Source organism: Enoplosus armatus, chromosome 23 (assembly GCF_043641665.1).
Source record: "Enoplosus armatus isolate fEnoArm2 chromosome 23, fEnoArm2.hap1, whole genome shotgun sequence".
NCBI lineage: Eukaryota > Metazoa > Chordata > Actinopteri > Centrarchiformes > Enoplosidae > Enoplosus > Enoplosus armatus.
Genome location: NC_092202.1, coordinates 1,281,847 through 1,305,512, shown reverse-complemented (window position 1 = coordinate 1,305,512; position 23,666 = coordinate 1,281,847). Strand labels below are relative to the sequence as shown.

Below are 23,666 nucleotides of genomic sequence, written 5' to 3'. Positions count from 1 at the left end.
GGGTCACAGTCCAGGTCTCTGTCCATCCCTCCAGGTGCCGTCAGACCGGGATAAAGTTCAGACAAGACAATACACAGTTCACAGTGAAGAATACTGCCTGTACAGTACGATGTACCGTGATGGACTGTTGAATATTGTTCAACAGAAATGAAACAAGAAGATGTATCTAAATCTAAACGTAAAAGCTCGTGTTCGCAGAGGTCGTCACGAAGCCGAGAGTCCAGCTGCAGCACAAACATCAGCTGGAGAGCATCACATGTAAGTGGAGCACACATAGGGATTCTTGCGTGTGCACCATGTGTTACGCCAGCGACCCCACACTGAAAAACAGGAAAACATCATCATCTCTCATGCAGCTCATAGAGAGTGATCCCTCCTCTCACTGCAACATATATCCACCCTTTAACCATGGCGGTGGTCTGAAGCCGTCAGCGCTCTGCGTGACTTTACCGACATGTTGTCCCGGCTCAGCTGGTGCTGGTCAAATGATTTGTTATTAAGTCTTAAGGCTGAAGCAGCTAATAACGGGCAGCACCTCGGCATGTATCCACTCTCTTCACTTCATATCAGCTAAGAGCCGCCCTCTCGAAGCCTAGCAACCAATTAAAAATGACAAATAACAACCTGTGACCGTGACAGGTTTTTTTCATATTCAAAACACCATTATATTTGCTTACTCTTATAGCTGGATTCAACGCAGCGTTCACCTTCGTTTGGGTTTATCCCACGGGCCCAATTTGTATAATCTACCGCAGTTCCATCAGTGTTGTAGTACTCTCTCTGAAAACACAAAACACATGAGCGCTGAGCGTCTTACCGTCGTCCAGCGGGGGGGAGAAGGCTGAATCAGAATAGAGTTTTCATTGAACTCCAGATACAGTGTCAGTGAATTATCATTTCACCATGTTCACCATCTTAATCTAGCGTGTTAGCATGCAAGTACCACTGAACAATGTATGGCTATGGCTGATGTTTAAATTCCACCTGATGAAAGTAAGGTATCATCAAAGTGATGTTCAGTAGGATTCATCCTCTGGAGACCATGAATGTCTGTACAGTTAATCCTACAGTTGATGAGTTGGGTGTTGACACTGAATGATGTTGAATGTTAATGTTAAATAAAACTTAAACATCATGAAATTGTTCTTAATCTCTAGTGCATCTGTGTTGTACTCGCATGTACTCCCCACTTCACACAGCAGAACTCCCAGCAGCAGGGCTGCAGTTACCACAGCTGGTCGCATGGGCTCTCCGTACTAAACAGCTGGAATATGGCCTGGAAATGTGACACAGTTTAGTGTCTAAGGCATAGACTGTATCAAAGAAGTGGACGTAGCCTCCGTGACGTCACCCATTGGTTTGTGGACTATCGTTTAGAAACCTTGAGTTTGGCATTTTGTCGTCGTCTTGGTTTTTTGGAACCAGAAGTGACATATTTGGATGAGAGGGTGGAGCTGGGGACATGAGAACCAGAGGACACTCTTCAGGCCTACCTACACCTGCAACCTGACTGCACCTGGCTCCTGGCTACGCCATGCAAAGTAGCTGCTAACAAAGTTAGCTTGTAAATGTACTTACTGGAAAAAATGAACAGCCAACTCCTAGAATGGCTTTCAGTACAATCGAATGTCTCTATCCTGATTGACAGGTCTGACTGCTCTATAGTCTATTTTAAATCACTTTCTATGCATTTTAATACATTTGACAAAGGGAATTTATGTTCCTTTATCAGGTCACTTCTGTATTTTCTTTGACCCCATTTGCAAGTCACGCGTCTTGGGTGGATCTGACAGCTATCTGATATCTGAGACGCATTCTATCCAGATGTTGAAAAGGTGTAAATGCATCTGTCTCTCCAAGACGCATACATAATCCTCACTCCTCCCGTAGTGTAACTACATCAGTAAGCCGTGGAAATGTCCACTCTCAGTCTGATGTTCTTAACACATTCATGGTCTGTCTCCTCTGTCTTGTGATGACTGCAGCAAGTTACAGATTTCTGCACACAGTAAGTGGACAGCTCACGGTTGTCCTGTTCTGATATCTTAAAACAAACTGTCAGAGACAGAAACTCACTGTGGATATGACCTCGTTCCTCCTCCGTCTCAGTGTCTGATGGCCAGTCCTCACACAGTTAAACTCGCCGCTCATGCCCTGAGGACAAACCACACGTCCTTAAAATACTCACTTCAACACAATTGTCCGAAAGAACAAACAACGAAGAAAATGTTCAGTACATAGCCAAGAGCGGGGAGAGAAATTGGTTATTGAAACAAACATATACGAACGTATACATGACACATTCACACTGCAGATATAAAAGTTTATTAATGTATTTGTCAACAAATGTGCACAGCATCCGGCTGTACTCCGGATGCTAACAGTTAGCTCACAGGTTACAGTAGAGTTAGTCACTACGTCACCGGGCTCCAAGCATCACCAGGTTAGAAAGGACATGCGGATAAACTTCTGATTAGGGCTGAAGACTGTTGGCCAAGTGTCTTGTTTAGAGTTGCATTGATTAGCCAGTGTGTTCGTGGTTTGAAGGGATGGGAAAGACACTTAAAGACAGATCGGAGTCATTCAGGGTTGTGTTGGGTTTGAACCCAACATTTTAGATTGTTCTTGAAAGATAATTTTGAACAACTAGACGTACATCTCAGTGTGGAACATGATATTTGTGAAACCCACCACTCCCAGCCCCGGGGACACGCCACATGTCCTTAAAATGTTTACTTCAACACTGTAATCTGTGAACAAACACGAGAGGAAAATGTAAGTGTATGATGTTCGGTACATAGCCAAGAGGGGGAAGAGAAACGTATACATGCATATACATGACACATTCACACTGCAGATTCCCTAAATGTCACCATTAATTTCTTACTTGTAAGCCTGTAGGTTACAGTGTCGATCAGTGTTACAGCGTTACTGGCAAATGTCTCTCCACTGAAGCAGCTCTTGACCACTGTTTCGGCCGACAGCGAAGGTGGCGACTTAGGGAGGACTTAAGTCACTGTTACTGCCTTCAATGTCTGCAGGTAGGAAAGACGCTTCAGGCGAGGGAGTGAAACATGAACCATTAACAGCCGATATAGACGTTAACACGAGAATTACATACGGAACTACATTTCAAATCAACCTGTGAATCAAATGGTGTCATCAGCATATGATGTATTTGATCAACTTTGACTGTGAATTTGACACCCGACATTAATTTTTACGCAATAAAAAACCTCATTTTAGAATAACATTTTAGTGTTACTGTCTGAAATGCTTAAAATCACATCAGTAAAGAACACCAAAGAGTTCACCATCAGAAATATTAAGAGATGAATCAAGGAAACTGCACAAATTTCAGACCAATCTTATTAAGGAAATGCTACTTCTAGAGTCCAATAAATCATTGATGACTCTGAACGTTCATAAACTACAGACTTCAGATCATTTATCATCACTGATGAACCCGACAAAGAACATTATATCGTTCTTAAACAGCACTTTGCCTTAGAAATCATTACGATGTCTGGCAGTTTGCGTTGCTGTGCTCTCGACGGGCGGGCAGAACTCAGCGTTTAACTAACAAGGAGAAGCTGCCCACGAACTCAACAGTGTGTCCAAATAATTTTTCACATTCACACACTTATTTAGTTTTCTGCTACCAGCTAGTTTGCTAATATGGCTTATATAGGATAGTTAATGTTAGACAAGCACTTGGCAGCCTAATGCTCTGAGGCATGAAGGATGATTTGCTAAACTACCACATCACTGGCTCCCTCTGGTCTCAGGGCCGGGCCTGAGCCCACGGCACCATTAGCAGCTTCTGTTCACTAAAAAGTGAGTATTTTCTGCTTGAAATGTAAATGTCGGAGACAGTAGTATGCTTTTTTTTTTTTTACAATGAAGACAAACATCTGAAATGCCTGCAGGAAGAGCAGACTGCTAAAAAACAAACAAAACTGTTACTGATGTGGACTTTGTAGGACACCTGAGGGTACCTGTAAATCAACATACCCTTCCCCAACCGCATGACGTGCGACTTACTTCATGTGTAGTTAAGGAAGTTAATGCTTTAATGCACATCGCTTCCCATAAACCCACAGACCATCATGGTTTAAATGTCAGAGCTCAACAAAAGAGGCGAGTCGAGTGTCTTTGTCTAGTTTAGACACAAAGATTTTAATTACTAAAAGTGCTGCAGTGGAAGTCAGTTCGTCTGTGAATATATAAACAGCAGGAACTCGCTTCTTTTTTTCAGAGAGACTAATGACAGAAATGAAGATGTCAGGACTTCAGCTCTCTATAAGACCCTGACCCCTGATCGAATCTGTGTTCAGGTAAATGATCAAGACTTCAGAGGGAGATCTTTCATAATGAACACAGTTCCTCGAGACACTAAAATCCCCATTAAATATTGGAATAGTTTTTCTTCTGGGGTCCTCATAAATGTGCAATACTTTGATGGAAGTTCTTCCCACATCTAACATCCGAATTCGAATAAAACATGACAATACAAACAGATTAAGGTCTCTCTCTGTCTAATTTGGGTGCTTTGCGTCCTGCAGTGGATGAGCTGATCAAGCGGACCACAGCACCTCCTTGTGGACAGAAGACTGTACTGCAGACTTTCCTCAGGCGTTGAGTTTCTCTGTGAGCTCACGGTTTAGGTTTTTCTTTCATGGCAGAGACTTGTGATCCTTGTAGATTTCAGCTATTTCTTTATCTGAACAGAAGAACATTTGTGTGACAGTCAAGCACGGCTGAAACAGTTCGTTTTATGACAAATGTTTACAGTTCTACTACATTTATTTCTTAATGTTTATTTGTCCAGAAACAAATATACAGCATGAGCCGGTGCCACACACCACTGCATTTACGTCTAGTTTGCAATCGATGGTCCTTTAATACACAAAGCTGAACAATAAAATACAGAACAGCACAAAACACAAAGTACTTTGTTAACATTACAGGAAGCATAAAAACACTTTAGTAACATCTGTATACTAATCAGCTGTAATGTCACACTGAACCTATAAACAGCTTTTATCATTATTACAGTCTGTATATTTCTACATGAATTGGAAACTTTGTCACCTTACAACATATAACATGTTGATATATTGTGTATGTTCAGACTTCAGCTGAGCTGCCATGATTGGCTGGTTTCTATGATTCCCTGGGTAGTTTTTGGTTGGTTCTTTCAGTAAAACTGTAAGGCCAGTTTCTAACAGCTCATATTGGTCTTTTATTTCTAACACTCTGCTGTTTGTTATCATAACTTGCTTCACAAACCTTTTGTAGCTTAGAGAGATTTTGGGTTATGTACCCTTTTTGTTTGTACCGTTCTACTGATTTTGGGTTCCTAAGCCTGGATGTAAAACATTCTTAACAAAATATCTTCATAATGTAATCCAAAATATTAACTTTAACATTTCCTTGCTACCTCCTTCTTTGCTTATAAAAAGTAGTTTGCATTGACTTTCCTACTTTGATCATTGAACCTACTATTTGCTCCCTCATTAAATAATGAATAAATAATCATTTCCAACAAGTGGCCACTGTGCCACCATGTCCTATTTACACAACACTGCAGTCTAGTAACACAACAGTATATCACAGGAAAGTTAGAGACGCTCTGTTCACAGTGAATTTAACCTTTCAGATACCAAACCACAAGAGTTTCCAATCACACTGCAAAATATAGGTCAATTAATTCATTGTTTACAAAGCCTTAAATCAAAATTTAAGGCTGATACTTCTAATTGTTTACCTATTTTTAATGTGGTTGCACTTGTTTTTAAGAATTTCGAATCATTTTACAACATTTTAAATTGGACATGTTTTTAGTTTCTGTTGGTCCATTTGTGGGTTTTAAAGTTGCACCATGTCGCCTTTGTTTCCATTTCCGAGAAATAACTCAACCGGTTTCAAGACAGAAAATCTCACCACAACCAGCCCACCCGGGCAGAAAAGTCTGATTCAGTAAATCACTAACCTTTCCTGTTTGTAATTTAAAGTAACATTTGTAACATAGAAGAATAAGAATAATTACCTTTTCAGATAACTTCTACAATTTCATGCTGTTTCAAGTTTTGAGCAAATTCTGCACAGAGATGAAACGTCAAATGGAGAAAACCAAAACAATAGACGGCCGGACTAAAACTTCACACCTCAGACACGTTTGCATGATGAAAACCCCCCCCACACGTCTCTAAACACAACCGCTCACATGCTCCCTCCACTTCCTTTTTACACGAACAATGTTTAAACACAAGAATTATACAGTAAAATGTGTCTCAGTCACAATCCAACATCAACGTTATCAACATTATCCAAACAAGACTGAGAGCAATAAAAATGCCAGCTGCTCATTAGGACACTTGAATACAACAGAGCCATCATTAATGTTATTAGCAACACGTGTGCTTTTCCTACCATGATAAGTCTTCTTCCTTGGAAGCAAGAAAAGACAGAATCTGAGTCTATTACAGATGTGGTGACCCAATCACAAACTTCAGTTCAAACACAGAGGTTTATGATACAAAAAAGTAAGTCAATGGTTAAAAGAATAAATTGAATTCCCTCATTTTCTTATCAAGAAATATGAAGAATATGGGCATATACAAGCTTTAAAACTGTGTGGTTTTATGTGGTCATTAATAGGGGTGGCACGAACAAACTATGTTGTTTATTAGACCTTTTTAGAGACCTTTTAGACCCATTTAGTCACCTCTTGTAGCCTAACCCTAACCCTAGCATCCTGTGCCAATGTTGGTTACTTTTAAAAACGACCACGATAATTCTCAAACCTTAACCAAGTAGCATTAGTTGCCTAAACTTAAGCAAACATTGACTAATCAGAAAACAAATCAGAAAACAATCATATAGCCAGGACTCTGTAGTCAGTAGCATTAAAAATCCATCTAATACAGCAGACAACTCAACTCAAAGCTGGTGGGAAAAATGGATCTCCAGGACATCCTGAGGTGGAATCCTTTTTTTTTTTTTTAAACCAGTTTTCATGATTATACAACTATTTCCATGACGACATCGTTGCCGCCTCTTCTCTCTGCAACCGTCTGAGCTGCTGTGAGAAGAAAGATAAACAATCAGAGATTTGTGGGTGGGATTAAAAACAGACACGTGATCTTCGTGTTTATAAAGCAAGAAAAACAGCGAAACAAAATTGGCCACAAAAATGGCAACAAGTGACAAATGCAGCTTTGAATATTACAAGTTGACAGAAATAACTCTTGAGTTGGTATATTTCTTTGACCAACATAAAAAACTGCTGCTAGCTTTTGCTCTGAAAATGACTTGTGATTGCTTAGGACAAAATAGCTGCCACTCCGAAACAAAAAGCAAAAACAAAAAATATGAACACAACATTAGAGTAAAATGGCAATTTAGTCTGATTATCAGGCCTTCAGTGCCACTTGAAGAACAGGAAATTTGCTTATGGCCTAGAATATCTTTGCCGTGCGTTTTCAAACAGGTGGACTGATGTGTTTGTTGCAAACTGCAAATAAAACTTTGAGAGTAACAGCTGAATTACAGGTTACATGTTTACAGGTTAATGTAGGATCACATGGTTTAATCGTAATTGGAGTAAAACCTTATTTTAAGTATACTCATACATGTAAACAGTCACTGAAGTCATCCGTTATGCAGATGACACCAGTGTGTTTTCAGATGATCGTGTTTCCTTAGTTTAAGTTTTATCAAACATTTACCCTGGAATGTGAAAAAATTAAAGATGGTTGTAGAAAGTGAAAAGTATTTCAGGAACCAAACAAGCTAACGGATAGCACAGATAGCTAACAGCATTGTTTGATCTGATTAGCTAACAATAACTAGTAGAAGCAAGCTGCCCTCCTTAAAAACACATGCTGTCGTGTACTTACCTCTCTTTCTGTCTCTATATATGAGTCCCAGTAAGATGGTGGACAGCAGGTAAGGAGTTCCCACCACCAGGTGACACATCAGTCTGGAGAGAGAAACTGAAGCTGCAGGCGGAGAAGATGACGATGGAAGAGCAGCTGCAAAGATAAATGAATGAATAACTGACACACCCAGGAGTACACCTCTTCATCACGGCAGCAAGGTGAGAAGTTAAACCACAGGAGGTCAGAAAGGATAAGATGTTCAGGTGCTGTTAAAGGGGATTTTACACATCAAAATCTGTTCACAGGTCTTGTGGAGTACCACTGCATATGGGAAAAAAGTAGCTGTTTGTGAAATCTGATAAACGGCCTCAAATGATGTTGCTCTGTTATGGCAACAACATATTTATATATCTTTCTTAGTTATATGGAAACTGAAGACTTATCTCACCCTCAACAGCCAGCCAGCTGCCTACTGATTCTCCACCTCCAGGGATGCTGCACTTGTAGAGTCCTACATCAGATTTGGAAGCACTGTGAATGGTCATCTCTCCTGTGGAGCTGCTGCCGATGCAGCGGCCATATTTGTAGAAATTAAACATGTGGTCGGAGGAGTGTGTCTCAGGTTTACAGCGCAGAGTTACAGCAGCTCCCTCCGACACGGGGAGGGCCGGACTCTCCAGGACCACAGTGCGATCTTTAGGAAAGAGAGAAACTCATTGTGTTTTCACCAAAGCCTTCTTTCTCTTCAAATAAAGGAACAGTCCTAATGTGAAGTCTGATCTATTAAATGCAGCAGCACATTAAACACTTGTTTCCAGTGTCGTGTGCACTACCAGTGATGGTGATGTTGACGGCGTTGCTCCTCTCCCCGTCGACAGACTCACACCAGTACAACCCGCTGTCAGACGGGTAGGTGTTTCCGATGATGCAGGTCGAGCCTGAGGAGGAGCTGCCCCAGCCGGAGGAGCAGGGTCTGACCCCACCTTCTGACGTTTTCCTCTTCACCTTCCAACCGGTGGAGTTCAGCGGATCCTCACAGCTCAGAGAGATGGAGTCGTACCTGAAGAACTGAGACCTGTCAGGGCTGACCCGAAGACAGGCTGCATAGGAAGGACGGAAGGAAAGAAGGAAGCAAGGAAGCGAGAAAGAAAAGGAAGGGAGGAGTTTGTTTATTTATTTATTTAAAGGATCCCCGTTAGCTGATGCCACAGCAATCAGCAAGTCTTCTTGGGGTCCACACCTGACATACAAAACATAACATACACATTATACATGAACACTAATAGCATCAATATACATGAAAAGGAGTGAGGGGACGAATTAAGGAACACAACTGAGAGAAAAAGAGCAAACAAGAAAAGACAAAAGGAAAGGACAGAAAGACACAAACAAAGTGACGAAAGAAAATACTGAAAATAAGGAAAATAAATAAATGAAAGGCAGAAACAAACAAGTAAAAGAAAAGAAGGATAAAAGAAAACAAGAACAGGAAGAGAGAAGAGAAAGTGTGAAAAGGAAAGAAAAATGAAAAGGTTTGAGGAACGAAAACAAGCGGGAGAGGCAGGAGAAGATGGCCGATTGACAGAATGAAAGGAAAAAGAAATAAATGAAACAAAGGAATAGAAAAATAGCACGAGGGGGAAGAAAGAATCAACAAAGACGAGAACGCGAACAGAGAAAAACAAGAAAACAAATGAAATGAGCGATTTTTGAATTAAAAAAAGACACTAAAACGTGTGTCAGCAGCGTGAGGAGACTGTGGACAGTTTAAGAAAGATTATTTGAAGAAATGTTTGTACTCACACAGCACCAGACAGAACGGCGTTAACTGCATCCTGTCCCACCACCAACTGACGGACAGACAGACTGATGATGATGATCTGCACTTCCTCTCTGACAAACTCCACCCTCCTACACTTGAGCTGCCTTTCATTACTCGTTCAGCTTCCACTCAGTCACTCGGAGAGCAGAGGGAAGGTGAGCAGGGGATGTTAATGTCACGCACTTGTCCTTGTAGTCGTGTCTCCAGTATTCACTCTACTTCTACCAACCTGAGAAGAATATCTGGCTTTCTAGCAGCTAAATGTTCCACTATGTTCAGCAGTTGATCAGTCTGGAAACAATGAGCTGAAAGATGCTAAAACAGCTCCAACAGGGAAGCTGAGGGACATCTTTTCAGGTCTGAGCAAAAGACTGCCCCCCCGAAGCAGAGCGGTTAAATACAGGAAGTCAATCAGACTGTACCAAGTTGGGGAGGGGGGCTCAGAGCTTTTTGCATATTTTGTTTTAGGTTTGCTTCACTTTTTGGGGTGAATAAACCCCTCTTTGTATTTATTATATTCCTTTGTGACATGTTCCCTGTTGCTGTATGAAGCAGATTCCCAACAACAACAGTCACCAACAGAGAGGAGAGTGAACAAAACAACACCGAAGCCAAGACAAGCAGATAAATTCCCACTCTTACTCAATTTATAATTCCAAAAAAAATGTCTTAGATGTCATCAAACCTATTAGAAAAGGTTTGATGGCTCAACATGATGCTATAACTGGTCCACTAGGGGGCGCTGTTTATGTGTCTTCAGACTAGTATTGTGTGAATGAAGCGAGCACTGATATTAAACAAAGAAAGTGCTTTATTTCATAAAAAAGGACAACTGTAAAAACTTACAAAAATTCATTTTTACAAAAATATCAAATTAAAATGAAATTAAGAATCAACACTTTATCTCAAGTGCAAAGCAGTTTTAAATAAAGGAGCCCCTATTTACAACCCCAAGTCTTATTGTCACACGTTACAATATAACATGTGTTTTTCAAATAAAGGTTAATAGCTTAACATCTGTACAAATGTACAAAAAGTGAGCAGAAGGTTGCAGCTGAAACAATCACACCTGAAAGATATAAACATTAAAGACATTCTGTGGTCTAGAGTCCTTTTGCACACAGATTAGAGTCTTTTATAGAAAGCATGACACTCATCTGCCAAACATATTCCCATCTATTGTGAGGCAGCTTGAATACAAGTAGATAGAATTTAGTCTTCAGAGCTGTTCCAGTTTTAAACCATCCGGCTACAGCCCACCTGTACTTTGTGGACTTTGTTAGCATCTATTAACTGCTAAGGCAGTACCAAAATCTGTATCAAAGAGCGCTAGCTGCTTTGTTGCTCTATGCAGTGTTGCATTTTATAAGTCTGCAGAAGAAGTAAGTAAGTGAAAGCAGATGAATCCCCCACTAAAGGACTGTTTGACTGTATCCGAGAGGTTCAGGGCAGAAACAGCTCAGCAAAGAATCCGCAATTAGCATCAATGAGAAGCAAAACAAATGAAAATGAAACAAATCTCTTGTCATGTTTAAAGGAAAAGCTTATTGGCTTTTTTGGCAAGAGTCGGATGAGAGGATTTACACCTCTCTCATGTCTACCCGCTTAGCTTAGCTTGGTATAAAGACTGGAAACAAAGGCAAACAGCTAGCTTGGCTCTGTCCAAAGCCTACTAGCACCTCTAAAGGTCACCAATTAAAATGATTTTTACGTTTAAAACGTAGTTTTATTTTTATGAATGTCTTGTTAGCTAAAAAGCATCTTTTCAGGAACTTGACCTGCTTGTTTTGAGTGAATTAAAGTGCCGTTTGACTTCATACCTGAGATGTTGGTAGAAAAATAGAACAGGATCAAGAATAGAGAGCATATTTTCTTATAGGCAACTATGTTTTACTAGAATTATAAAGATGTTTTGATGGGTCAGTTCACCAAAAATCACAGACCCCCTCCTGCTAGTGTTATATATCTGCTGAGGTTTCAGGAAGTCCAAGACTGAAACCTTCACTGCTTTGTGTTTATCTCTTTTCTCTAACTAATCTGATTCTTCTGTTAAATCTGCCAGCAGCAAGAAGCGGTTCTCGGTCGGGCTCGACGGTAGAAAGGAAAAAGAGGAATGTCGTCGCTGAAGCTTGGGAACGTTCGGACCGGGCCGAGCGTGAGACTCACTCAACGAACGGCTGAAACGGTGGATCTTTTTCTTTGAGCTGGTGGCTGAAGAGGAGCTGGACGGCCCTGCAGAGTCAAACAGAGCAGGGCTGCTTTTGACGTGACGGTTTCTATAGAGCGGGCGGTCGGGTGCTGCATCGCTGGTTCGTCGTGAGATGCCAGGATTGGGACCCTGACTCTGGGGTAAGCTGCCAGACGCCGGAGGGTTGGGGGCTGCAGCACTGCAGACCATCGTTGGCTGGTCGAGCTGGCAAACTACATGACTCGGAGAAGAACTGTTGCCCTGCAGCCGGCGGATGGTCTCTTCTTTCTCACAAAGCTCTGACTTGAGGTCGGCCACCTGTCGTCTCAGATCCTCAATGACGCTGTTCGCCGTGTTTTCAGCCTTGACATTCTCCAGGAAGGGCTCACTTTCAGAGGCTCCGCTCAGTGTACTTTGATCTGACGACTGCCTGCTCACTGCTGACTTCTGTCCCTCCGCTGTGAGAATACAAAACAAAAGTGCTCATTTATCTTTTATTGAGGGATAATTCCGCTTCATTACATCTCGGATCTTATTGTCGGTTATGAAAACATCGCAAACAAGAAGTCAGACGGCTTTTAAACAAACCTGCAGGTTAGTTAACTTATCTGGAAGAGAAAATAAAGACGAGCAGTCACATGATTCCTCAAACTGTCTCAAACACGCTTCACAGTTTACACACAGACTTCCTGTGTGATGAGATGATTATTACCTTCATTTCATCCCCTTTCTGTTTTACCAGACTTTTAGACCACAAGCAGCACTGCGTCTGAGACTGCATGGGTGGGGGTGGGGGGGATAAGTAATCTATCTTTTCATGCAATGTGGTCTTAAACTGTCGGCTAGTTTACAACCTGTCTGATCAGCTGACTGCATGTATTTCCTGCCTTGTTTGTGGCGACACCATCACGCTCCCAGATCTCAGCAATTAACTGCGTGAGTACAATCTTATCATAACTGAACTCATTCAGACGAAGAAAATGAAACCCACATTATAATATTACAATATAATGAATCTGTGTTCATTTACTGCTGATGTTTTATGTCAAACTGAACACTTCCTGCATCTCTTTCACATTAAAAGTCTTCCAGAGGTTTAGAGAACCTTTAAAGGCTTTAATTGTGAACCAGTTTTGATGACCAGCAGCTGCAGAAGGACAAACACGACTGAACCGCGTGACTGCAGCTTCCTCAAGCTGGAAAGTTACATCACGAACAAACAGACTGTGGCTCTCTGGATGTCGCAGACTGTCTGCACACCTGAACTGAAGTTAGAGATATTAAACATTAAAACTCTGGTCAGTGTCAGTGTTTAACCGGGCTTCTTCCCAACATACTAAACACAGTATGTCTCCGTGTCAGTGACTTACCATATTTGCCACATTTCTTGTACAGAACAGCTAATCCACCTGAAAAAATAAAAAGTAAAAAAAATAAAACCGTCCCTCCAACAGCGAGGCCAGTGGTGAGAGTGCAGGACGCCACGCAGTCACCTGAGATGACAAGAAACATGACATCAGAAATACCAGAAGACCTCAGGAAGACCACATGACAATCTGTTATTGGAGATCAGCTTTTCCACTGGCTGCAACGAGTAGTCAATTAGGTGATCAATTCAACTACTTTGATAAGCGATTCATCGTTTCAGTCATTTTTCAAGCAAAAAAAGTCAGAACATTTGCTGGTTCCAGCTTCTTAAACGTCAGGATTTGCTGCTTTTCTCTCTCGTTTATGACAGTAAATGACGGGGGGGGGGTTGACAATAATCAGCAGATTAAATCGATAATGAAAATAACGGTTAGTTGCAGCTCTAGATAAGATAAGAGTTAGTTAAGTTTGATGCATTTCACAGGGACAACCAAACACTTTCTGTAATTATCTTGGCAGATAAGTCGAACAACTAAAATACATCCAAATCATTTCTTTACATTAAAAATAACATTTCAATTACAAAAATCAAATGTGTTCCTTAAAATGTCAAGACAGTATAAATATGAACAAATATGACGATGATGATGACGATGATGGCGACACTTACATTGTGTAGGTGTGTTGTTAAAGCGTACCTGCTATGAGAACGTGTGTGTCCCTGGTCCGGTTGATCTCCGGCTGGTGAACTCTGCAGGCGACTCTGTGACGAAAAGACGTCACATTCAGTTTATAAATCATACGTGTAACGTGTTCTTATGGAAAAAAGGCCTTGTGTGCACTGAAGTAAGGATCTATAACATGTTAACCCACGAGTCAGCCATCATCTGCGGTCCTGAAGTCTTTCTCTTGGAGGAAAATGAACCGCACACATGAACTAATGTGTTTAATGCTCCTCAGTTATTTGGTAGAAGAACAAGGAGACTGTTGCTTAACCTGCACTTATTGATGGAGAGTGACCTGTTCTTCCTCCATCATTGATCACTGACTAAAAGCCGAACAAGGTGATGTTCTAGAAAAGAAACGATCACTTAGTTTTAGTCTTGTAGAATGTGACTTTAGCTTGAGTAATAACCGGATTCTGAACCTTTTGTTCGCCTCCTGGAGAGTCACTCTTCGTGTCACGGTGTAACATCCGCTGACATTTCTTTTTGGGTCATCAGCCTGGATTTCGTTTCCTTGATCATCCAGAAAGCGGACCTCAGGTTCCAGCGGCCAGCAGCCCGCCTCGCACTGAAGAGTCACTCCCGCTCCCTCGGCTGAAACCACGGAGAGCTTCGGCTCCGAAACGGCGCCTTAAAAACAAGAATTACACCTTTGAATGTTCCGTTCTGAACGTTTCAGTAAAAGTTAATCAAATTAAATGAGCCATTTTATCTGAGACAAAACCATCAGTTCAGCATGTGATTCACACCATGAGGGTGGAAACAGGTTAATAATTGACCCTTTAAACGTACGGTGCCACGCCCGACCGAGTGACGACTAATGTTGCAACACACTGTTGTCGGTCGTGGTTTCGACACACACCTTTGGGTGAAGCTGTTCTTTTACTTTCAGAAGTTCACGACTGCATAACTGTGACGCCCACAACCTGGATATTCTTTCATCAACAACCCAACCAGGATACATTTATGTATATATATTTATCTATATCTGACGCTACAGTATAACGTACTGTTTTTCATTATGTAATCATCTATAAATGATGTTTCAGGCCTGTGCAGCACTCGGACTCAACGGGGACGTTTTAGGGGACTATGATGCAGCTGCAAAACCTTCACGGTAGATGGATAAACTTGACTGGACGTACCCACGGTCAGCTCCACTGTTGTAATGTCCTGGGGGGCATTCTCCCAGAGCCTCAAGCACTGGTACTTCCCTGTATCAGACGGCTTCAAGTCGGAGATCCTTAATGAGATGTTTCCGTCTTTCAGTTCCTTCCAGATGAAGCTCGTCCTGTACTCGAAGGCCGGATTCTTCATCTCGGGCGTCTCATAGCCGCCCCGGTACAAGAAGATGACGTCGGGCTCCAGGCCTTCCTTGGACCACTCCACTGTTGGGACGTCGCTGTGGACAGTGACGTTGTAACTGCAGGGCAGAATGACGTCGCCGCCAGCAAAGCCCAGGAGCTTCTCTGGTGGACCATGAAGCGAGGATTGTCCTGTCAAGACAGACATCACACATTAGGTGTTTTGGGCTGTTGTTTTAAACTGCATTAGTTTTACTTGTGTGGATAATAAACAGGCAACTGCCAACAACAATGAAGCAAAGACACACTGAGCGACTGAAGGACTCTCTTCCCCACCTGCACTGTTGACCTTAAATACAGAAACACCTGTAAAATGTTGAAACAGCGCCACTCTCCCATTGACTCATATACTGTGGCCAAAGACGGTACTGCGGCTCATTTTAGAGACTTGCGATTCTCCTGCAGCCTTCAGGCCTTTAAGAGTTATTTAAATTAAAGACTCTTTGGTTGAACAACTCAAGGATTGTGCAACATGTAGACTCTGGTCCACTTCAGGTTGCTACGGGCCGAAAATGCTCTGAAATGCTCCACTAGAAAGACAAAATGGCTGACTTCATCAACAAATAAAGCATACTTGGAATACTTGCATGTTGCATCACCGCCTACGCCATCTGGTACCTTCCCTGCTGCACTGACAGGAGTGTGAACGTGTGGTTAACTGTTAGATATGATGTGTGTGGGCTGAGTCTGACACTCAACAATACTGTGAAAGCATTAAAGGCTGCAGTGAGTCAGTGAGTCAGTGATTTCTTGGGTCAAATCATAACGAGAGGCTCCACATAACTCCTGACAACAACCGCTGCCCTTTTCCCACAACAAACAGGACACGATAGAGGAATCTCGACCAACTGGAACCCCAAAACAAACACTTGTGCAACATTTGGTTAAACGGACGGTGCCACGCCCGACCCAGTTGGGAAAGTGACGACTGATGTTGCAACATGTTGTCGGTCGTGGTTTCGACACACACCTTTGGGTGAAGCTGTTCTTTTACTTTCAGAAGTTCACGACTGCATAACTGTGACGCCCACAACCTGGATAACAACCCAACCAGTTAAAATGTCCCAGTTTACTGGTTACACGTATATTTTCCAACAGTACTATGCTTTCCTGCGGCTTTGTAAAACCTGCCTAACATGAAACTTGAAAACAACTTGATTCCCCAATGTTTTTGCTTTCAGCTGTCAAGTGTAGAACAGTGAAAGTGTGAAGTACCACATGCTTGCAGTACTGAGGTAAATACTACTTCCCGCCCCTGTAGATGGAAACATTAGTGATCATACTGAAGTGTTTCTTTCTGTTTGTTTTCCTGTCGAAGTCCGACCTTTTCAAAATAAAAGACGTGGATCTCTGTGTGCAGCCATTTAACGACGACAGGCCTCTTCGCAGATGAATCACGTGACTCATTTACAAACAGAGAAAACTTTAAATCTCTCTCTGCCACTTTGACCACTGAGGCGTTCAGGTGTAGACAAACGCTGCTAAGGATCGCGTCAGACAGACCGACAGGAACACACACACCTGAGCTGCAGCACAGCAGGCCGGCCGCCAGCAGCAGGCGAGACACCATCACCCAAACGCCAAAGATGGAGGTTTTCTTCTTTCTTTCTTTCTTTCTTTCTTTCTTCTTTCCGCTGGAATAAAAACACGACAGGTTCCTGAATCCGTCGCGTGTCTGCAAACACGAGCTCTTTCACCCCGTCGGCAGGTGAGCAGGTGAGCAGGTCGGCAGGTGAGCCGGAGTCAGACTCAGAGGCGGAAACTTCATTTACAACTCTCAAGTTTTAACTTTGGCTTTGAGCGACGCATGCGACGTTCAGGACCACTGGGAAAACGCACTTGTTGCGCTGCGTCCCGCCTCATACGGACGTTTGAAGTGATACTGACGCGAAAAGCCGAACATAAACAGCAAAATGTAATATTGAAAAATAAACGCAAGGATGTCTTAATTAACAATATGGACAGATCAGCTCTTCAGTAATGTGTCCTACAGTAACGTGTAACACAAACCACAGAGACACACTGTGGTCATGTAACTACTCGCATTCTCTGAAAGCATCCTCGTGTTAGTTCCTGGTGCTTTCGACTCTAACATGTCAGGACATTTGTGTCTTTTTCGGCTTTAAGTTCTGTTTTTGTGACAGAGTTTGATTTGGAACTGTACTTCCCCAGCTCCCGAAACAGCCCTGAACGCCACATGACAAAAACGCTGTTCTAGGAAGATGAGGTCATATGTGCGTCACGCACTTTCAGATCTGTGTGACGAAAAAACCCGGAAGAGCAGCGAACAGGTGACTTGTTGCACTAAACCGCTCCTGAACTAAACATTTGATTTGCTTTATTTTTCCCAACTTGATGATTATTGATTTATTTTCATTTGAGATGACGTCAAGCTGAGGCACGTGTGTGTATTGTGTTGTTTACAGTAGATTTACACTGTACTCTGCATGATTCATCTGAAGCCCATTTAAAGTTGAAATACTTTGACAAAACTTTCAGTCGCTGGATGTGTTTTTAGTCGAGAAAGCAGCTCTACGGCACCGAGGAGGAGGAGGAGGAGGAGGATGAAAATGAACTGGCAAATATTGGTTGCATGTGTGTAAATATATAAATAAATACTTAATAAACCTTTGTCATGTTTATTAACTGTATTAACAGCGTTCATGTATTTCCTAATTTATCAAACCGATTTAAAGAACACATCAAACCAACTATCGGAGTTTATTCATGAGGTTTGACAGCATCAGGACCAAATTACATTCATAATATGTGACATTTAACTGGGCAGACGTGTGAGGCTTGTCTTCACAACTTGCCGGTCTGACTTGATGCTGGAATGATGAAAGAACCGACCTGTCACATGAGCGCCACCTGCTGTGTTTAATGTGTACTGAAGGCTGCTCTGGCCTGTACAGGTCCATGTCTTCCTCACAGTATTCGGTGAAGACAAACTGATGGTTTACAAGATAGAGTTACATTAACCAACCGCATCAGCTAGTCCTCGTGCTAAAAGCCTTTTCTCCTGTAAAAAGTTAAAGAGGAAACAAGCTGTAAATAATAGTCCAGATAAACTACAGTGTGTTCATGCTGATGAAGGAACACAGTGACACAGCCAGGCTCACTCATGTGTTTTTAATAATAATATTAAGAGAAATATAGAATATCATTAGACTTATCCTTTTGAAAGGTTGGCGTCACCATGACGTCTGTAGCAGAACAGATGTTTTATCTCAGTTATGTTTAAAAGAAACACATCTGGAAGGAGCTGAACTAGATTTTATTGCTAAACATGAACACAAATAAAATGAACCGGGCCGACTGCAGCGCAACGATGTCGACGCCGGTTGAAAAGGTGAAAGCAAACATCAGCCGGTGATGATCGCATCTTCTCGCCGCACACAAAGTTCTTCTTCTCTGAGCAGCGGACATCGTTCCACCGCCCCCACCCTGGAAAACATCCAGCAGTGAACATCTAATCCAGTGGTTTATGAAACACAACGTCAGCATTCATTTGGGCTTCAGCAGGAAGATCAAACTACAAATGAATTCCCATTAAGACAGAATAATCTAGAGTCAAACAAATGTTTTAACTCTTGTGAGGTCAAACAATACACTTTCAGTGTTTGGTCAGCACTGTGTATTGACAGCAGATCACTATTTAAGGTTCTGCAGTGTCTCTGAAATCAACAGAAACGTGAGCAAGTGTGAGTCTTCTTGTTTTATTATCTTTTTTTCTCTGATTCCTCGTGGAAAGTTTTTTCACCGCATGGCTGACCTGAATGTTTCTCACACATTCTCCAGTTTAAATAACGTGTGGGGACACAAGTGATTTAATGAACAAGTTTCTTGGGCTTCAGTTTTATAATGCGATGGTGGTGTATAGTACTTCACCACAGCTGGACGCACTAACTCCACAGCTTACAGTGCCCTCCCCACACCCCTCCTGTGGAGTCAGTCGGCTGATCACATCTTATTCAAAGTGCTGTAGCCAGAGTTTAGCTAGAAAAAGAACATTTGATCACATCACACCAATCCTCAGATCTCTAAATGAACTATCAAGTTGAATTTCTTGAATTCAAGTCCTACATGCCCCCCCCCCCCCCCCCCCCCCGTCACTCTCCTGCTTGTCGACTGTTGGCCTATTAGATTCCCATTAAGACATAATAATCTGAAGTCTGATCTGGATCAGAATGAATACATTTATAATCTTATATTATTGATATGAATAAAAGTTTTGACGCTCATACAGTGGAGGGTCTCCCAGATGGGCCCCGAGGATTACCTTCCAGAGAACAGACTGGGGAGATACTATATTAATGAATCATTAGGGAACGATTGGTTCATTCGTATCCGTGAATCAAAATAACACTCATTACTGATTACATAATGAGTAAAGTGGTACTAAAGTAAGGTAAGGTAACAAAAGTTTCTCGTGATGCCAGATCACCGCCGACTTTGTCTTCAAACTGAACAAAACGAACGTATGAGGAGCCTCTTTAAAGCCAGTCAGTGCACCAGTTTGTGTTTCACAATAATCCACTGGTTTTGTTCAAAATATACAAAATATACTAATATTGATGGTGTATTATTATGGATTCCTCTATAAAGTATAAAGTTAACTCCACCTTCACCCGCTGCAACTTTAAAGTGATGATCATTCTGTATTACCTTTGGTACTTAAAGTATATTTTTAAGCACTTACTTATGTATTTTTACTTAAGTAGGATTTTGAATGCAGCACATTTACTTGTAACAGAGTATTTTTACACGGTGGTATTGCTACTTTTACCAAGTACTTCTTCTACCACCGCCGAGGCACATGTGTTGTCTTTGAGCATGTAGTGTGTAGTTTTGTGTTTATCTTTATTTCTGTGTGTTATCTGTCGCTGCACGTCTTTGAATTACATTTCAGTACATTTACGTACAAGTACTTCTGAAGGTTTTATCATATCATCTGCATGTAAACGCACCTCACTGGAGACATGCCACGTGCCAGCCTGCTTCAAGGCCTCCACCATCATCCCGCCCCCAAAAAACCAGACCCGTCGCCCTGGTCCTGTCCCACGTCAAATCCATCACAGACCCTCTGCTGGACCCCCTGCAGTTCGCCTACAGAGCCAACAGGTCTGTAGACGACGCCGTCAACCTGGCTCTACACTTCATCCTCCAGCACCTGGACTCCGCAGGATCCTACGCCAGGATCCTGTTTGTGGACTTCAGCTCTGCCTTCAACACCATCGTCCCGGCTCAACGTGCCTGACCCCCCCTGCAGGTGGTTCACAGATTTCCTGTCTGACAGGAAGCAGCACGTGAAGCTGGGGAAACACGTCTCAGACTCGCGGACGATCAGCACCGGCTCCCCTCAAGGCTGCGTTCTTTCTCCTCCACTCTTCTCCCTGTACACCAACAGCTGCACCTCCAGTCACCAGTCCGTCAAGCTCCTGACGACACCACCCTCATCGGACTCATCTCTGGAGAGGATGAGTCTGCCTACAGGTGGGAGATTGACCACCTGGTGACCTGGTGCAACAGCAACAACCTGGAGCTTAACGCTTCAAAGACAGTGGAGATGGTTGTAGACTTCAGGAAGAGCGCAGCCCCACCCGCCCCCATCACCCTGTGTGACTCTCCCTCCGTTTCCTGGGCTCCATCATCAGCCAGGATGATTACACTTAGCACAATACAGTGTCAGAGTGCACGGCAGCATGTCACCGTACACTTTGACCTCCATGCAGATTTCTTAACTGATCATAACTGATGGTCTCGTTCAGGTTTCTGAGTGTTTCTGTGCTCAGTTCCCTGTTTTTCGAGCGATGATAAGATAAGAAGCAGCATATAAGAGCTGGTGTTTCTCTTGTCCGGCGCCTCCACACCGGACCGGAGGAGGAAGAGGAGGTCTGTCTGCAGCAGGTGTTTGTGTAAACACAGCTAAAGAAGCATCATCTGCATCTTCTTCACCATGAGGACGCTGACTGTGTCGGCGCTCCTTTGTGCCATGATGGCTCTGAGTAGAGCAGCTGCTGAGTGTTTTATATGTAGAAGGTGTTACAGATGAATGCGTCCATCCATAAACAGAAACAATCCACCTCAATAACTGCTGTGTCAAACGTTTAGCTCTTCCTGAGGCAACGCCCGGAAATGACCAACCAGGTGAGTGTATGAAGGTCAGCTGATGACTTCACCGCTTTTTCTCTGATAAAAGCTTTTTTATTTGTGTCAAATGCTTACTTGACTTATATTGTGTTATGTCATGTTTTGTTGATTTACTACAGTAATATAATAATTCTACATGTCTAGACTTTAACTGGTGACTCACCAAACTCTATGTGTTCTCAGTAAAGAGTCACCTGGTCAAGAGGTCGACGCCTTGTTCTGGCGGCTGGTCTGAGGTGACTTTGACTCGGTGCAGAAAGCTTCTACAATACTGTGTCTGCATGTGTGTGGACATTTGCTTAACTGGTATCTTCATTATCTCCTCTGTAGAAAAACTGTGAGGCCATGGGAGGAAACCTCGCGTCCGTTCACAACCGAGTACCACGAGATTCAGAGGCTGATAATGAGCCCCAGTTATGAGTACAAACAAACATGGATCGGAGGCTCTGATGGAGAAACACTGATTCTCCTCATCCTCTGAGCAGACTGCTCTGCCATCTAGTGGTCATCAGTCTATACTGCACCTGCACAGGCCCGATGCTGTCCAAACACACACACACACACACACACACACACTGATGTAAACTCAATACTTTCCTTTGACCCAAACACTAACCGAAACCTGCGACATTCATTAATTACTCATCACTCAAAGCACTGACGGGTGGGAGAAGCAGGGCCAGAGCAGATCTAATGGTGGAGGTGTTGGCTCAGACAAGACTGCAAAGAGCGCCTCCAACAGTCAACAGAGAATATCAGCAGAATAAACCATCTGATGCCTCGGTATCACACACACAGTCTGTTCTTCATCATCGTTCAGCTCTCTGTTGAAGATAAATGATGTTTACAGAGAATAGAAATCTTGTATTTATAACCGGACATATCTGGTATCTTTGCAAACTCCAAAGAGAACAACGTTTGTTGGTTCTCATCAACGTTTACTTGATCCCAGCTCTGAAACGTCCCCCTTCATGTGAGGGATTATAAAGTCCGTTAAGCGGTTTCTAGGCAAGAGGCCCGGATCTCAGTTCTTTGTCTGAACTGAGCAAAGAGTTTAGCTCCAACCAGGAGAGACAGCAATGAAACGATGAAACACCCCAGAAATGAACATGTGTCACATTTATTTTCACAAAGGGAATCTGCTGTGTCAACTTGTCGTTTATGTTGCTGTATAAGTTTGTTTTAACAACCAGTTCTTGGCTATGTACTGAACATCATACCTGTACTTTATCCTCACGTGTTGCTTCGTCTGAATAACAGTGTTGAAGTAAACATTTGATGTGGCGCGCCCCCGGGGGTGGGAGCGGTGGGCTCAACGCCGCCCTTCCAGGGGAACCTAAACCTCTGCCAACACGTGCTCTTTTGGCCGGAGCAGCTCGCGTCTCTGAAGCGTGAAATTCATTTGTAAATGTATATAAATGCGTGTATTTATTGGCAATGGATTGAATTAATACATTTTGATGAATTCATGAGCGGTCTGTTCCTCCACAGTACGAGCTCTTGCCCTCTGATGAGACAGAGTACCCCAATGTCAACTCAGCCGTTTTACAAACTCATTTGAACTCAGTTCAAGATTTAAAACGTGTTACTTGAGGCTGCTTCATGGTGTCCTTATCATTCGTATCACTGGCTGTGTAATATGTGCAACATGTGCAATGTGTGTAATTTGGGGTTGTGATTTGCTACAGTTACCACATCTGATTGAGCTGCAAACGTGTATTATTATTATTATTATTATTATTATTATTACTATTAAAATCCACTCTTAAGTGGATTGTAAATGTGGCTGCTGAACGACAGAAGCTCTGAGTCTGAATTCTTCCAGTGGACATTTAAACCAGGTCTGAGTGCAGCCGGATACTGTGTACATTCTGCATTATAGTTGTTAACAAATACATTAATAAACTCTTAGATCTAGTGTCATAAACATTTTTTTTTTAATCTGAATTAATTTCATAGGGATGCAATTTAAGTTCATAGCTATTGCTAATTTTGCTAACTCTTGTCCCTAGTTGGGCTTTTACATGCACAGAGTCATTGAAATATACAGCTTACACATACACCAGTGTATATCAAATAATATCAAATGTTTATATTCTGCTTATAAATGCTAAATACGGGGGGTTAAAGTAAAGAGTTACTGGTTAAACATCTCAAGTT

General features: G+C 42.4%; 2 protein-coding genes and 1 pseudogene across 3 annotated transcripts in view; 1 reads left to right on the top strand and 2 right to left on the bottom strand.

Annotated features, from left to right (window-relative positions):
• The window catches only part of LOC139305975 (butyrophilin-like protein 2), a 281,201-nt gene extending 264,072 nt beyond the window's left edge, over positions 1-17,129 (bottom strand). The window contains exons 1-6 of one of the 2 annotated variants that reach the window (XM_070929928.1): positions 16,875-17,129; positions 15,135-15,485; positions 14,412-14,619; positions 13,963-14,027; positions 13,267-13,389; positions 10,502-12,354 (exon numbers count right to left, since the gene is read on the bottom strand). In XM_070929928.1, coding sequence (XP_070786029.1) covers positions 11,741-12,354; positions 13,267-13,389; positions 13,963-14,027; positions 14,412-14,619; positions 15,135-15,485; positions 16,875-16,923 — 1,410 coding nt within the window. In that variant the 5' untranslated portion in view covers positions 16,924-17,129 and the 3' untranslated portion in view covers positions 10,502-11,740. Of the gene's footprint in view, positions 1-10,501; positions 12,355-13,266; positions 13,390-13,962; positions 14,028-14,411; positions 14,620-15,134; positions 15,486-16,874 lie in introns of those variants that run through there. The other variant, XM_070929927.1, reaches the window with a different exon arrangement.
• Positions 4,174-9,720, bottom strand: LOC139305817 (Fc receptor-like protein 5). Its single transcript, XM_070929767.1, has 5 exons — positions 9,684-9,720; positions 8,720-8,998; positions 8,335-8,580; positions 7,905-8,039; positions 4,174-4,723 (listed from the first exon to the last, which is right to left on the bottom strand). The coding sequence occupies exons 1-5, from the start codon at positions 9,718-9,720 to the stop codon at positions 4,677-4,679; spliced, it is 744 nt and encodes a 247-aa protein (XP_070785868.1). The 3' UTR covers positions 4,174-4,676.
• A 4,183-nt stretch (positions 17,130-21,312) lies between the features above and the next one.
• Positions 21,313-23,666, top strand: part of LOC139306222 (ladderlectin-like) — an 87,840-nt pseudogene continuing 85,486 nt past the window's right edge.